We start from the raw sequence: 16455 nt of genomic DNA on the forward strand, positions 1-16455 counted from the left end.
CTCTCTGATAAATAAATACAATCTTTTAAAAAAATAAATAAATAAAATTTAAAAAAAAGAAGAAATTCATAATACTTCTCCTCCCAGCAGAGAGCTATAAAGCAGTGGGTGATATTGCAGTGGTGCTTACCATTATCTTAGATGGAGGATAAATGCACAAGTGGCCCTGACTTGGGAAGTGACAAGGAGATTCAAATGTGAGTCCACATTCCCAGTATTCTACCAGTCTTATCTCCCCAGACTGGGTCAATAAAAAGGGAACCAGTCAGGACCCAGAATCTTCCCCATGGATATTTAAACCAGGACAATCATCACCAGAATGGATTTAGACCACTCAGCTACATTCCAGGGCCTTCTCTACCAGCTAGCCATGCAGGCTGGTTTCAGTCATTTCATTAAGTCTAAATAAATGGCTCCCATGTTGTCCATGGCTGAACTTTTAGACCCTGCTAATCATTCTTAAGGGGCTTAATTGTTGGGGTGGGGGGGGATAAAGTGTCATGAACTCCAATGCCCCAGAGACCAGACAGGGAAGACAGGCCAGATCATATTCTCTGAATACAGATATTATCTGCATGTTGTCAGACTTTCTAGAACCAAAGACCTTCTCAATAGGGTATGAAATAGTTTACTCTCTCTTTAACTAAAAGAAAACAGCTTAGGGCTGGTGATGATGGCAGATGACGCAGTTTCAGCAGCATGAAAAGGAGTAACAGGCATTGTTGCCAATGGTAGGCACTTGCTTCATTTAAAGTCAGCCCCAGATGACTGTCTTGAACAACAACAAAAAAAAAACGCCAAAAATTCAGACTTTTATGAAGTCTTCTTATTTGTAAATGTTTAAAACTGTTTTAAAACGCTGTGTGAGCAAAACACATTTTTAAACCAAAAATAGCCCGTGTCACATGCCACCTCTCAGGAGGAGGATGCCCCATGGGTTCCACTAGCCCACAGTGGGGATTTCTGATAACCTCAGGGCGCCAGGCAGGAGAAGGCAGGAGAACAAAAACAAACTTCTTTACCTATTCCAGAATTTTGCCTAGGTCTCCCATCCACCTCCTTTTCCCTTCCAAACCATGGAAGTTGGCTCCCAGCATCCAAAATTCAGAAATGAATTCAACATTATCAGTGTGGTCACTTTACTCTCATTCTGTTTTAGGTCATCCTTTAGAGGTTACTCTGGGAATTTAGCTGCCATGTATTACATTGTTTTTGTAGGATTATATGATTCTAATGACAAGCAATATACCTTAAAATGAACTTTGGGAACCCAAGCTAGAAATTAACCTCCATGCTGACAGTCACATTTTCAGTGACTCCATCATAAATAACAGCATTCTGCTGCTAGTCATTAGGTTTCAAAACTTTCTCAGTTTCAAAACTTCCCCAGTTTCAAAACATCCCGAGTTTCAAAACTTGCCCAGTTTCAAAACTTGTCATTCTTGACTATTCCTCCCTATGTCCTTTCATTTTATTAGTCATCAAATCTTGCTGATACTTTTAGAGAACATTTATCCATCGATCCTACAAGTAAGCCAAGCTCTCTTCACTTCACACCTAGCCTACCTCAAGTCTCTTGAACTGGTCTACCTGCCTGTGTCTCTCCCACGTCCCATCCAGATTATCAGCACTAATGTCCTAAAAGAACACTTGCAGAAAAAGCTCCCGTGATCAAAACTTTGAAACGCTGTTCTGTAGACTTGAAAGCCTCCTCAGCTCTAAAACTCTGGTGTTATCTGAGTTCCAAATAAGGTTTCATTAGAAAAATTAGATTTGCTACGAAAAAAATGAACGATGAACGTCAAAAGCGAATGGGGTAGAGATAACTAAATGTAAAAGATTAAGCAAGAAGGTGATCCTTACGAAGCTAAACATAAAACCATTTTGTGGTATAATTCTCTCAGTTGTAATGTTTGCATTTTGATTATCACTGTTTTATTTGAACAGTACCTTTCTTCGTTATAGCTTTTTAAGGTGGAATTAATTACATAAAGCACACAATTGTGTTTTGTGTGTGAAATCACTTACAATGGAATAGATAGGAGAGCTGGGAGATTCTAAAATATGCTAATTTGGGGTGAAAAAATATTATAAATACTTATAAGGTTTTGTTTGTTAAAAAATTCAATTCTTTCCCAATCAAAATATGACATGTCATTTTAGTCTTAATAGGCCATTATATCACAAAAAGTAGCTCCTTTAAGACTGCAATTCTTGTAATTTATATTGAAGCAACACTGCTGTGTTAGTCATTTACAAATTTTTAAAGTAGAATGTGAAGGTATTTTAAAAGTCATCTAAAAATCTCTTTCATTCCATAAGTGTTCCCTTATCCTAATATTATGGAATAAAGCTGGTTAATTTATCGATTCTTTTACTCCATTATTTTCCAAATGTCTGATGAATACCACCTTTTCTGGGGTATAGGAAACTATCATTTCATTCTTTACCTAATATGTTTGACAGACCTCTAATAGCATTGTAAATATAGACAGTTTCATCCTTTAAACAATTTAATGACTATAAGCATTAGATTTGGCAAAAAAAATCAGGAGCAATGTTACCACATTTAAATGATGCAATCAGAGCAAATTTTTGAGATAAAAAAATTATTTGAGAAAAAACAGGAGTTTTTATTTATACAGTGTAAAAAATATTGGATCATACCTTACTGGTACAACTCTTGCACCTGCAGACTCCAGATATTTTACATAGGATGCAGCAATATAGTATTTTCCCAGGCTTCTCATGTCCTTATTACGGCACTTTTGCATTAATACTCCTAAATTACAAAGAAAGGAAGGAAGGAAGGAAGGAAAAGAAAAGAAAAGAAAAAAAAAGAAAGAAAGAAAAATAGTTTTAATTTCAAGCAATTTCCTTTTTTTCTTACTCAGAAACTGAAACACATCACAGTAAAAATACCACTACTTTGGGGTGCCTGGGTGGCTCAGTCGGTTAAGCATCTGCATTCAGCTCAGGTCATGATCCCAGGGTCCTGGGTTCGAGTCCTGCATTGGGCTCCTTGCTCAGTGGTGAGCCTGCTTCTCCTTCTGCCTGCAGCGCCCCCTGCTTGTGCTCTCTATCTGACAAATAAATAAAATCTTTAAAAAAAAATACCAGTACTTTACTTGTTTAACTCACAGAATTAAATACAAAGCTTCTTCTGTAAGTAATTCCACAGACTTTGGGAAAAGACAGTGGAGGTTGCTCTGAGTTTTAAGTAGCCTCCTCTCTCTCACCTCATCAAGGAGACCAAATAAGCCCCAAAGCAGGTTTATAATAGCACCAGCCTCCTTCACACAACCTAGAATCAATCTCACATCCTTAAGCTAGAAGGAGGTCTCTCCTCTCCCATACACTAATAAAGCAAAAGAGCGGAAATATCTTCTATCTCTCTCTCTCCAACATCAGCAACATAATCTAAGCAACCAACATCCTTCCTCCTCCCCTTCAGACTATAACAATAGCGTCTTAAAAGGTCTCTCTATATCCTTTCTTAAACAATCCTCAACAACTCCAACCAGTTCTCCACATGGAAAGAAATCTGATCATATCACCATGCATTCATTCATTCACTTCTTCATTCAGTATGTTCCTGAATCATAATATATACAAGGCACTGAACTAGACACTGGAGACACATGAGCGAACAAAACAAAAATCCCTCCTTTATGGGCTTTAATCCTAGTATGTGGGAGGGAGAGAAGAGAGGACAAATAATTAACAAGATAAAAAGTTAAAATATAAAGTCTGATGGTTGGTGGTAAATGCTAAAGAAAAAAAGTAAAGCAGAGTAAGAAGTTGTGTTTTGGAGAGGGGGAGGAGTTGGTCCCATCTATCCAGGGGAAGAAAGTCTCTTAAATATGATGACCAGGTAAGTCCTCCTCCCTGAGAAGGTAGAACATGACATTTGAGAGCCAGGACTTCAGAGAGATGAGGAAGTAAACCATACGCAAGTACCTGGAAGAAGAGGGATCCAGGGTGGAGGAACAGCAAGTGCAAAGGTCCTAAGTCAGGTGTGTGCCTATCACATCTCAAGGAGTCCATATGACTAGAGCTTGTGTGAGCAATGGGAGAAAACGATAGGAAATGAGATCAGAGATAACAAATCAACAGGGGGCATCTCCTTGTTTAAGTACCTCAATGGGTTCCTAAACTTTTGTAAACTCTACAAGACCCTGTGTGCTCTGCCCCACCTACCTCTCAGTCTGCCTCTTATCACTGAAACCTCAGCCCCAGCACAGTACTGGCACCCAATATACATCAAAACATGTCTGTCTGGAGAATACACCTGTGCCAGTATCATTTGCTGCTTCACCATTTGGAACACTTCATTGTCTCTGTAGGCCACCTGACAGGAAAAGCTGTCTATACTTCTCTATTTCCAGCTTGTCACAAAAATTGGCATTGTCAGGCACTCAGTTAACACATGCCAAGTGCCAAAATTTGTTAAGTAAGTAAGTCTTCACCGAGGAAAATGAAATGTGGTAGGGAAAGAATGAGGGAGTGTCACAGGAAACGGGGAATGGAATGGTACAAGGCAGGCAAGGTGAGGTGCCACAAAAAAGGGTTTGGAACATGTGAATATAAGTACCAGAAAGGAGAAAAAGTATATTAGAATAGGTAAGTTCCACCAACTTCTCCCCCACCCTGCCCCTTTACCCACCTACTCACTTTTTCCATCTGTGGGCGGGAAAAGCTCAAGCTGTAAGTCCCTCAAAATGTGACCAAAATTCCACCCATACTTTAAGGCCACCTCACAACTTTTGTGGTTTCCTTGTCTTTGAATCCTTTGCACATCCTAATTCAATGCCTTGAACATAGTAGGTGCTTAGTTAACTATTTTTGTCTTAAGTGATGTGACTGAAAGCACACTCCTTTTTCTGTAATTGACCCCGGACTACCACTGTTTCCAGGAAAGGGAAAAGAATCCCCCCACCCCCTTTTCCCTCCTCTCTACACTCACAATTCCCAACACACTACCTAGAATTTTATTTTGAGTTAATTCTCCTTGGAGAATCTAACCACCATTTTAAATAGCTATGAAATAAGGCATTCCAAGTTCCAAATATTGATACAAAACCCATTTGAAAACCAGGCACTAGCAATATATATGAAAAAAAAATACTCATTTACTTACTATTTAGTTACAGAATATGATGTTCCCCTTCCCAGAAGGTAAAAGAGTTTGAATGGGATAATACTACCGCTAAAATAAAGCCAATCTTATTCATCTGACATAAATTGCTTCTGGCAAATTTTAATTCTAGGCTGATTGATTTCTCCTGGGTAGCCTTCCCCTTCCCTGTCTCGAATGTCTGTTCTGGCAATGCAAACTGTGATTAAAACATAAATTTGCTGGAAACGAAAAATTACATGCTTCGCTTTAACACCAGTAGAACTGACACTAGGATTATATTAGCCACTGCTGCCCTCCGGCGCAGCATCCGAAGTATACCATAATTTCTTGATTATCTGGTCAATTCGATTTTTATATGGATAATGCATTGTATCTTAAAATATGCCCTCACTCCCCGAAATTTTAATAAACATAACGTATGTACAGAGTTTGGTGAGTTAGCAGAAATTCTTAGCAATGTACAAAGAAAAAAACAATCCGCAGGATTCTTCCCCGCGCACCCTCCTCCCTTTCAACTTCAAGAGCCAAATGAATTTGAGGAAACCACCAGGCATTAGCTCTATTTCGGCACGATCGAAATGGTGTCTTGGCTCGGCTCTTACTCGTGCTACAAATGAAGGCACACATCGTAACCCTGGACTCGGGTACTTCCAAGGCGGGACGCATCAGCTGGAGCCCAGCAGCGGGAAGCGCCCAGGACCGACACCCGGCCGCAGGCCCGCGGCTCCCACCCAGCCTTCTTACCGATGATGGGCTTCTTGGAAGTGGAGGCGCGAGGAGCGCACAGCCCGGGGCTCGCCGCCCCGCACAGGACCAGGCCCAGCACACACAGCACGCGCTCCATTCTCGCCATCGTGCTCGCCGCCTCCCGTCGCCTTTCAAAGGCACAGCTGGCAGGGGACCCAGGCTGGCTGCAGCGGCGGCGGCGGCGGCGGCGGCCGCAGCAGCGTGGGCGGTCTCCCGGCTGCGCGGGGGGTGGCAGGCGAGGGCGGCGCTCCACCGCGGGGGCCTGTGGGAAATGCAGTTCTGGCGCGCGCGGCGGTCGCAGGGCGGGAGCGGCCGGCTCTGGGGACGCTGACGGTTCTGGGGACGCAGTCGCCCCTCTCACCTCATCACTCGGGCCTCACTCTGCCACCCGCGACCCCGCGACCCCTGCTTCTGCCCGGCGGCCCGTGCGGAGAACACCGGAAACTTCTGAGTGGGCCTGGGGGGCGCGGAATCTTCCCTTTCAACTGTTCCACGGAGGTGACCTTCAGTCACCCGTAACGGAGCCCAGGCTCTCGAAGGGGAACCCCTGGGTCCCGGCCTGCGCGAATCTTGTAACCAGGCAGCACGCGGGGCCCGTGAGAGATTCGAGAAGTCGCCTGAGAACTTTGCGCCGACTGTAGCTCCCGCCTGAAAGGGCGGACCGTGTCATTAAGAAGGCTGACAGCCAAGTTGGGCCCTCCAGCGTTCCGTCGAAGGATGGACAGTGACTTCAGAGGTAATTTCTACATCCTGCTCTTTGTTTTCAGGGTCGAGGCAGCTGGAGGAAACGAAGGGAAGAGGGAAGGACGATGGATGGGAACACGTCCCCGGGTACGCGGCCTCACCTCCGAAGTGGGTCAAGGAGGGGCCAACTGCTGGCCTCCTCTGCAGAGGGCGCACGCCCCCTTTACTGTTAGCCTCCACCACAGACTTGCCTGTCCTACACACAGGGGCAGAAATGGTAACTTTGGTTCCTGGGCGTTAGAACTATTTTGAGGGTTCTGTTTAAAAATTTTAGAAAAGCTTTAGAATCACGAGGCATATTTTGGTGGGAAGGTAGGTAAAAGACAGAAACCTTTTTCCTTCTGTGTGAAAACCTAGCGCTATAGATAGGTCTTGTACTAGGTGGAAGTGCCCACCTACAAGGGCCAAATTAAATTAAGAATAAAATTCTTTGACAAATACCAGAAGTCTGTTCAATCAGTGCTAATTATTGGGGATGCAAAGGTGAATTGGGCAATGTCTTTTTTAGAAGAAGTTTATAATGTGGGAAGGAGAAAAGACAGGAAGAGAACATGACTTATGGAGAGTGCAAGAATGGAGTTTTGGTATTCAAGAAGAGTGACTGCAATAAGTAATCTGGTTTGACAAGAAAATAATGCTACTGTGGAAGGGCGTGGTGAGAGATAAGCCCAAAGAATGTGACTAAAGATACTAGGAAAGGCCTTAAGTACTCAGCTGGTTCTGAGCATAATTGAACAGAGGAAGAGCCTTGGTAAATATGAATTTGTGGCATTGGAACAGGTATCTATCTGCAGACGAAAAATCATTACCTGGCATTTTACACAAAAATAAACTCCATTTAAATAAAGATGTAAATGTGAAAAACAAAATATACTCCAATAAGAAGATATAGTAGTACATGTTCATGACATTGGGGGTCAGAAGGATTTTTTAAAACATTGTATAAAAAGATACAGATGTTAATGGAGAAAAATAATAGGTTTGACAGTGCTGTAGCTTTGAAATAGCTATATAACGTTTAAGAAAGTTAAAGATAAGGCACAAACTTGGAAAATATGTTTACAAAATATAGAATTTTGAAAGTTTATTTCTAAAATATACAAAGGACTTAATAAAGGACAACATCCGAAAAGAAAACTAGGGAAAGAATATGAAAAGACAAACCAAACCTTCAATAGCCATCAGGGAAATGTAAATTAAGATAATATGTCACATCCATCAGATTGACAAAAATGTAAACCTTCAAAATAATAAAGTGTGTAGAAAATGAGAATTCTTTAACACTGCTAGTAGAATTGTAAATTATTACAACCATTATTGAAAGCAGTTAGAGAATATCTGGTAAAGGTGAAGATGCACATATTCTGGGGGCACCTGGGTGGCTCAGTCGGTTAAGTGGCTGCCTTCAACTCAGGTCATGATCTTGGGGTCCTGGAATTGAGCCCCGAGCCCTGTGTCTGGCTCCCTGCTCAACTGAGGGCCTGCTTCTCCCTCTCCCTCTGCCACATCCTCCCCCCTCCCCCGCCACCCCGCTCCTGCTCTCTCTCTCAAATAAATAAATAAAATCTTTTAAAAAATGCACATATTCTATAAACCAGCACTTTTCAGACATACTCCATATATGCCCTAGAGAAATGCTTGGATGTGTGAATAAAGAAATAGACATAAGTATGTTCTTTGTTAACATTTTTTTGATAATAGTGAAATATTAAATGCAATGTAAATGACCTATAAGAGAATGGGTAATAAATTGAAGAATTAGTAGACCATTAGAAAGCATGAAAATGAATGAATTGGAGCTGCTTATGAACAAAGATAAATCTGTATTAATAGATAACAGGGTCTACAGGATAATGTCAACCACTTGAACCAAAAACTTTCCACACATTTTCAAAAAACATTATGTACAAGCAGTGCAAATATAATTACGTGTGATTCAAGCCCTTAGCAATATCAGGAGACAGAGGATACCACAAACATCCAGTTATCAGAAAATTGATTAGTACCAAATTTTAAAAAGCATCATCCACTGCTGCAAGACATCTAGATGCTGAGAGTGGGAGAGGCAGGGCTTCAGAGAATCTTTGAAAAAGAAAAAAGGGAGTGGATGATTAAACAAAGCATTGGCAAAATCAAACCTTGAAAGAAAATGTCAAACATTAAGTGCCAACATACTGAACATAGCCTGGGTCTTGGTAAGTTATAGCACTGGCTGTCAAGAAGGAACTTGAAAATAAGAGACCAGAAGTGGAAGCTTCAGAAAGCATTACTTTTGAGGAAGAATCGGCTACACTGACAAGGGGGGGTAGCGTCCCTTAAAGACATGGCAATGGAGGGAAAGAAAGAAGGGGAAAAATTAAGGATTCCACAGAGACAGAAGAAATAAGTCATGCCAGCCACCCTACCTCACCCCTACATACATAAAACTGCCACCACAAAAACATTATCTCTTAAAGGAATTACACTTCACTATACTGACACAATAAAATACTTTTCAAGTAGGAAATTGTCCACAAAAGGCTTATTAAAAAAAAAAAAATCAGACCAACACAATGCAAAACTATTCTGAGATGAAACAAAAAAGGTAAGTTGTAACATTTCACCTAATGAAAATTTTCCCTCAAAACAACAAAGCTGTAAGACCAAGCTCCAAACTAAAATATTCTCAAACAAGCATTAGATAAATGTGTATATGTGTATGTAGCAAGTCTAGTTCACAACCTGAGAACAGAAGTGGACAAAAACAGGAAGGAATGCCTCAAGAGTTGATCTAATCAGGAAAAATTTGAAGGAAAAGACAAAACCATCTCACAAGTGAAGAATAAATTACCACTGTCTGTCTAAGGAAGAAAAGATTCAAGTAGAATTTTAATAAACGTCAGTGAAGAAAAGGAGGAAACAACCAACGGAATGAAAAAGTAAAACAAGTCTGAGAAAAAGTGCTTAAAATGGAAGGTAAAGAAGATTCAACATATGTATTATTGGAGTCCTGGAAGAAGAAGAAAACAGAGCAATGGAACAAAAGCAGTATTTATCACTATAATCCAAGAGACTTTCTGTAAGTAAGAGAAAAATGGTAAAATCAACTTGAAATGACCAACTCTGAGACTTGTCCTAGTAAAACTATTGGACATTAAGGAAAAAGGAGAAATTATGAAGGCCACTAAGCAAAATAACCAGTTTACTTACGTGGGTAAGAATATTAGGATGACCTCACACTTTTCAAGAGCAGAGCAACATAAAAGTCAAGGCAATAATGGAGCATGATTTTAAGAAAACTTCACATAAATTCTTAGTCAGATTTCTGTATGCAGCTGAAGTATGAGGGCTATAGAAACACATAACTGTTCTCACACACCTTTCCTGGAAAACAATCTAGAAGATGAATTTGATCTAAAGAAAAGATGACTTGGAAAATATATCAAAATAACTGATGGTGAGCATTTAATAGATTTCATTATAGTACTAATACTAAAATAAGAGTAGAGACATGGGTCAAAGAGTAGAATATAAACATCTATTCTGCCCAATAGGAAGAATGCAAGTTAAAAAATGAGAGGAAAGGAGAGAGAGGAGGGGAAAACTAAAATAAAATCACCTTGTGTAGGTATTTGTGGGAGTCAAAACGTGCCATTTAAAACTTCCCAACCGGATAGAAAAAGTTAAGAGTAAGAACAAGGGGCATGATAAAAGTTGTATAATTAATTATACCTATGCAGGTAGATATAAGGCAATGGATCCTAGCTGGAAAAGAGAAAGCGGTGGAGTTTTTTATAGTTATATAGGCTGGCAAAAAAAATGGAAAATATAAAGTACATGGTTAGATTTTTCCCTTGGGACATGGACTGAATTCTGGGATGGTACCAGAAACTGAGGAAGGCTGAATAGGAAAGGCAAAGTGAAACATTCACTTGCCTTGCAGAGCTTTGGAAACAAAGTTCCATTAGAGGGAGAGAGCCTTCAGCAAACCCACAATAGATGCTTCAGGGCATTTACCACATTTTTAACCTGCGAAAGATGGGTACTAAGTTTAAAATCTGCCAAAGGTAGAATTTTCAGCTGAGAAAAGAAGAGTATGCAGGGTATCAATCAAAAGCCCAAGAGGACCAGGGCACCTGGGTGGCTCAGTCGGTTGAGGATTGACTTTTGATTTTTGCCTCAGATCCTGATCTCAAGGTCCTGAGATAGAGCCCCGCATTGGGCTCCATGCTGAGTGTGGAGCCTGCTTAGGATTCTCTCTCTCCCTTTCCCTCTACCCCTCCCTCCGCTCTCATGCACTCACTCTCCTTCTCTCAAAAATTAATTAATAAGCCCAAAAGGAACAATCATGAAGAATGGGGATGAACCAGAGATGGACTGAATCTTACTAAATTAGCAACCCAGGATAAGACCTGATTGGATTGACTAGCCTTTCACTCTATCTGACAAAAAGAAAGGAAGAATCATTGCTAATGGAAGATACTATCTGGAGCCTCTACAGTTAAATGCAATGTCCAACATACAATAAGATATTTTTTAAAATGTGAAGAAGCAGAAATAAATAATAGTAATATAAAAAGAAAAGTAAAATCAAAGACCCATAGATGATCCTGATATTGCAATTAGAAGACAAGGCTTTTATTTTAAATAAAATATGATTAATTTTAAATAAAATGGAGAAAAATACGGGCAAAATGGATGAGCAGAGAATTAAAGAATTAGAATCTATAAAAAAGAATTTTAAATTCTCTTTATTTTGCCTAAAGAATAATGTCTCCTTGTTTTATTTTGTTTTAAGGATTCTATTTATTTATTTGACAAAAAAGAGCGCACAAGCAGGGGGAGTGGGAGAGGGAGAAGCAGGCTTCCCGCGGAGCAGGGAGCCCGATGTGGGGCTCGATCCGAGGACCCCAGGATCATGACCTGAGCCGAAGGCAGACACCTAACCAACTGAGCCACCCAGGTGCCCCTCCTTGTTTTGTATAACAATTTTAACTGCAAGACATAACATCATCAGAGGATCCTGTTTTATTAGTATGCGTGTTCATAAGACTGTAAGCACTGTAAGTTATCAAGCAGAAACAGCTAAACAAAAGCCTTAGTAACTTTAATACAGTATAATGCAAAGCAAAAATCAAAAGTGGACACCTAGAATAAAACACATTGAATTTTTCTTCAAAATCAGGGAGATAGCAAAACAGAAATCACCACTGGAATGTCAAAGTATAAAACAGACCACTAGAGCTAACATACAAATAAACAAAACACAAGCAAAACTGATACTTGTCCTTCCCACTGTACTGGTATGTATGTATTTATATTTTCCCCCCCACTGTATTTGTATTTAGATGTGGTAAGTAAAATCTCCAAAATGACCTTTTTCCTTAAGGACCATTTGAAACAATAACATTTATTATTAGTAACATGTTTTTCTTAAATATTTATAATAGCATTATCCCATCTAACTGGGCCTAGGATATATTTTTTTCCACCTTCGAAAGAGACAAACCTTCGCTCACTTCTAAGTATAGACGTATTAGGTAACTGGATATTCTACCCTAATTTTACATCAATTATTTACAAAATATAATTCATGTCTGAGTTTCTCAAGCCAGTTTTTACTTAATAGCAAGAGCAGGTTCTTGCCACTGGCCACTTTTACATTCTTTATTGCCTCTAGAGAAAATCACCACCAAGAATATTTGACTGCACATATTTGTGGGCCACTTGTTAGAAATACCACTGACTGTCAGTAAAGCAGAGTCCTAGGTGCTGCTTATCTAAATGCTATAACATATAGGTCTCCAGTCATCAACTTCCCGCAGATCACTCATGACTTATCTATCAGCAGAAGGGTGTCTGGCTGCTCCCTAGAATTTGCCTAGCCTCTTCTAAACTACCCTGTTTTAACACTTCCCCTCCTCTGCTCTGGTCTTCATACACCTTGACATCCCAAAGTGTAGTGGTGGTATAGAAAGAAATACTCCAGCATTCATCCTTGGATAGGACTGGGAAGTAGCAAAAAGCAGTCTCATTACAACTGCACTGGTCTCACTCTTTAGTCCAAAGAGTGTTCGAGGAGATCTCAGACGGCTCATCTTTTCAAAGGGGAGAGCAATCCCCTTAGTGAAGCCCCACTAAGGAACTCAACAGGCCACCAGAGGAAGAAGAGGAGGAGAAGAAAGAGGAGGAGGCGATACCTGGTTAAAGTTAGGAGTATTATCAGTGTGATATACATCCAGAAGTTGAATCAAGTCACTCCTTAGGCATATATCTACTTTTAGTGAAACCAGGAAGTTCAGTAGAACAGGATATACATCTCTGGGGGCAGGCAATGGCTTATTAATCACAAAAGGAAGGGCTTTTCTCTAGTGTCTTCCTAGGTAGGGCTCTACTTACTGAAAACAGGACCCAAAGACTTGGAACCACCAACCAGAGGAACAACTATAGCCTTCTTTAGCTAAATCCTGTTCTAGCTAGGTCTTGGTTTACAGGAGGGTAGAGGGAAGCTCATAGGAGCAAACCTTAAGAGTTTTCTTTTATGATCCTACTCGGAAGGAGAAATAAACCATCCTAGAGCTTAGTAAGATGAGAGCATCAGAGTGGCCAGGATTTGGCTACAGAGTCTCTATATCTCTGTTATGGATGTGTATAGGAATGTTTGAAACCAAGTGTTTGTTAACTAAGGTAAAGAAGAGGCATTTCTTTGCAAGTCCTTCAACTCATTATGACATCGTCTAGATGGCAGGAAATTAACGTAGCTTGCCCAGAACCCAGTGGGAATACATGTATGAGAACAAACGGTTTAAAAGTGGTTGAAAAAGGAAACACTGAATTAATGTTAACTTGAAAATTTATGTTTAATACAAAAATTTTTCAAAGGTCTAAAATGAGCTAACCCCCCCACACACATTTTTTAAAAAAGATTTTATTTATTTGATAGAGGATAAGAGAGAGAGCATGAGAGGGGGGAGGGCCAGAGGGAGAAGCAGAGTCCCCGCTGAGCAGGGAGCCCAATGCGGGACTCAATCCTGAATTCCAGGATCATGACCTGATCCGAAGGCAGTCGCTCAACCAACTGAGCCACACAGGTGCCCCACATATTTTTTTTAAAGCATGAGATGAGGGGTGCATGGCTGGCTCAGTTGGTAGAACATGCGACTCTAGATTTTGGGGTGTGACTTTGAGCCCCATATTTGCTGTAGAGATTACGTAAAAACAAAGTCTTTTTTAAAAAGCAAAAAAAGCAAAAAAAGTGTAAGACTACAATTAAAACTTCAAAAATAAAGTAAAGAGTTGTCACCAATCCATCCCACCCTATTTCTGTACTTTCTAAGATAGGTGGATTCTGGAAGAGAACTTTTGTTTTGCTAAGGGAGAGGGATGGTTATGGATTTAGAGAAACCCCAAAGGAGCCCAAAAATGGGACATAATGAGGGATGAGGGAGAAAAAGAGGAGATAAGGAGGAGGGAGGAGAGGGGAGGGGAGGGGAGAGAGGAGAAAGGCAACAAACAAAAGAGAAAGACTGTTCAAAGGTACATTGTGGTTTTGCTGTGTGATCTGTAATTTTGCCCTTTTTACCATTTCTATGTGGAATCTTTACTGAAGTCTACATTATTTATTAATGTTTTATTATCTGTATTGTGTGTCTGTGCCAGATGTGAAATTTATCTCAACACAGCAACTGGATGAGGGCTGAGTCAGCTAAAGGAGGCCCAGTTACATTTCTGTATCTATATAAAGCATTCATGTACCAAAGGGCTTAGTAAAGCTGAGGTAAAATGGTAGCTCACAACCTTCCCCAGAAATCCACCATTAATTCCAAACAGACCACTTCCTAACTATCAGAGAATATTTGGGTGGCTTCCATCAGAGACAAAAACTGGACAAGAAAAGAGGTTTATTTCATTCTGACTATTGCAATTTGGAGTGTACCTCAGATCTGAAGATTAGAGTGTCTCTGTGGTGGCTTTGCCTTAGATTTTTGTGGAAAGGAGTGAACACATGGCATTTTGGAGGCTTACAGCAGGGGTTGTTTTACAAGAAGAAATCTCAGATACCTGAACAGGAATTATTTTCCTCTGTAGTTAACAAGTTTCAGGAGGACCAAGAGGTCTGATTTTAGCTAATTAATCATGACAAATAGTTCTAATCTTAGCTAATCAATAATGAGACAAAGAGTGGGAAACTGGAAGGTCTGTGTCTGGCTTTGTCAGCAGGTTTGGGCAAAAGAGAAAGGTCTGTGTTTGTTGGCTTTGTCAAATATAGTTTGTCTCAAAACAATCTTAGGGATTAGAGTAATTTGTGTGGGATTTTGGTCAAAGTTCGGTAAAATAGTCCACAAAGTCAGTATTTCTTGTTGGCACTGTTCTTGGAGAAACAGCCAAACCACCTGTTGTGCTCTGACAGTGGTCTAGAACTGAGAAGGGTTCTGGAGAAAAGCATTTAATTGGGGGGATACATACAAGAATAAGCAGAAAAAATATTACAGATTTTGTTAAGGAATAAAGACAAGACTTGAGACCAGTCTAGTGGATTCCAGAAAATTAGTGTGGTAAAGTCCTTTGACAGTGGGGTCAGGACTGTGGTGGCAATGGGGTATATTTCTCCATTAGCAACTTGGATTTTTTTCTTTTAAAGATTTTATTTATTTATTTGACAGAGAGAAACACAGCAAGAGAGGGAACACAAGCAGGGGAGTGGGAGAGGGAGAAGCAGGCTTCCCGCCAAGCAGGGAGCCCAATGCGGGGCTCGATCCCAGGACCCTGGGATCATGACCTGAGCCGAAGGCAGATGCTTAATGACTGAGCCACCCATGTGCCCCTAGCAACTTGAATGTTCTTATTTATGATGTAGAGGTCAGAGAAATTTTGGGGAATACATATGCAGCAGTCACTTCCAAACATGTCTCCCCTCTGGGTGCCAAGATCAGACTGAGTGCCAGTCAGTTGTGGAGCACTGTGTGTTGAGTCTTTTGAAATTCTTGGCCAAGAAGTTCAATGTTCTTTATCACATTGTTTGCAGTGATGGTTATCTCCCGTAGTAGGGCATGCAAGATATGAGAGTTTTTCTTTTTAAGATTTTATTTATTTATTTGAGAAAGAGAGAGTGAATGAACAGGGGATGGGCAGAGGGAGAGGGAGAAGCAGACTCCCCGCTGAGCAGGGAGCCCAATGCAGGGCTCAATCCCAGGACCCTGGGATCATGACCTGAGCCAGAGGCAGATGTTTAACCAACGGAGCCACACAGGCACCCAAGATGTGAGAGTTTAGACTCAATTCTTGAGTAGCCCATAGTGGAGATGCTCCAGGCAAAAAGGTGGCTCAGATGTGGTCAGATGCAGCATCCAAGTGCTCAAGATCTCCTACCAAGCTCTTGGCTTCCCTTTCAAAGGTGTCGTCAGGTCCAGCAGAGAAAGGAAGAATATGATAACATTTTGATGTCAGCCTTCACATTTTAAGGAATCACAGTTACTGGTATATTGTCCAGATCAATGATAGTCATTGAAGATCAGGACAAAGAGGAATTTAAATACTTTACGAAAGTAGTTGGGCTACATATCTGGTAAGGACTCACAAGACTGGCTAGGTAATATGAGTCTGCCCAATGCTAGGAGATATCAATAGGTCTGCTCCCAAAGATGAAATAGGTGTCTTTTGGAATAACCAAAGAAAATGGGCAATTTTTTTTGTCATAGTGTCATCTTTTCTACCATATAGAAGCTGAGAAAAGGGTATGGTTACAAGGAGACTATCCTGATTAGGACTGTTCCATACATAAAACTTTAGTGCCTCCAGATGGCAGCACCCATGCTGGAATTGTTTGATATAAGGTTGCATTTTCT

General features: G+C 40.6%; 2 protein-coding genes across 6 annotated transcripts in view; both read right to left on the reverse strand.

Annotated features, from left to right (window-relative positions):
• Nucleotides 1-6091, reverse strand: part of GGH (gamma-glutamyl hydrolase) — a 20593-nt gene extending 14502 nt beyond the window's left edge. The window contains exons 1-3 of one of the 2 annotated variants that reach the window (XM_073892823.1): nucleotides 5885-6011; nucleotides 2926-3083; nucleotides 2668-2782 (exon numbers count right to left, since the gene is read on the reverse strand). In XM_073892823.1, the coding sequence (XP_073748924.1) occupies nucleotides 2668-2774 (107 nt within the window). In that variant the 5' untranslated portion in view covers nucleotides 2775-2782; nucleotides 2926-3083; nucleotides 5885-6011. Of the gene's footprint in view, nucleotides 1-2667; nucleotides 2783-2925; nucleotides 3084-5884 lie in introns of both variants that reach the window. The other variant, XM_025870638.2, reaches the window with a different exon arrangement.
• The window catches only part of TTPA (alpha tocopherol transfer protein), a 33968-nt gene continuing 23417 nt past the window's right edge, over nucleotides 5905-16455 (reverse strand). For 2 of the 4 annotated variants that reach the window (XR_012378218.1, XR_012378219.1), the window contains exon 7: nucleotides 15902-15995. Coding sequence is in view for 1 of the 4 variants with exons in the window: in XM_073892819.1 (XP_073748920.1) it covers nucleotides 6557-6665 (109 nt within the window). In the remaining 3 variants the exon portion in view is untranslated. Of the gene's footprint in view, nucleotides 6666-15901; nucleotides 15996-16455 lie in introns of those variants that run through there. The other 2 variants (XM_073892819.1, XR_012378220.1) reach the window with 2 other exon arrangements.

This window comes from Callorhinus ursinus, unplaced genomic scaffold (genome assembly GCF_003265705.2).
Source record: "Callorhinus ursinus isolate GAN/ISIS: 27379988/994484 unplaced genomic scaffold, GSC_fseal_2.0 scaffold5, whole genome shotgun sequence".
NCBI classification, from domain to species: domain Eukaryota; kingdom Metazoa; phylum Chordata; class Mammalia; order Carnivora; family Otariidae; genus Callorhinus; species Callorhinus ursinus.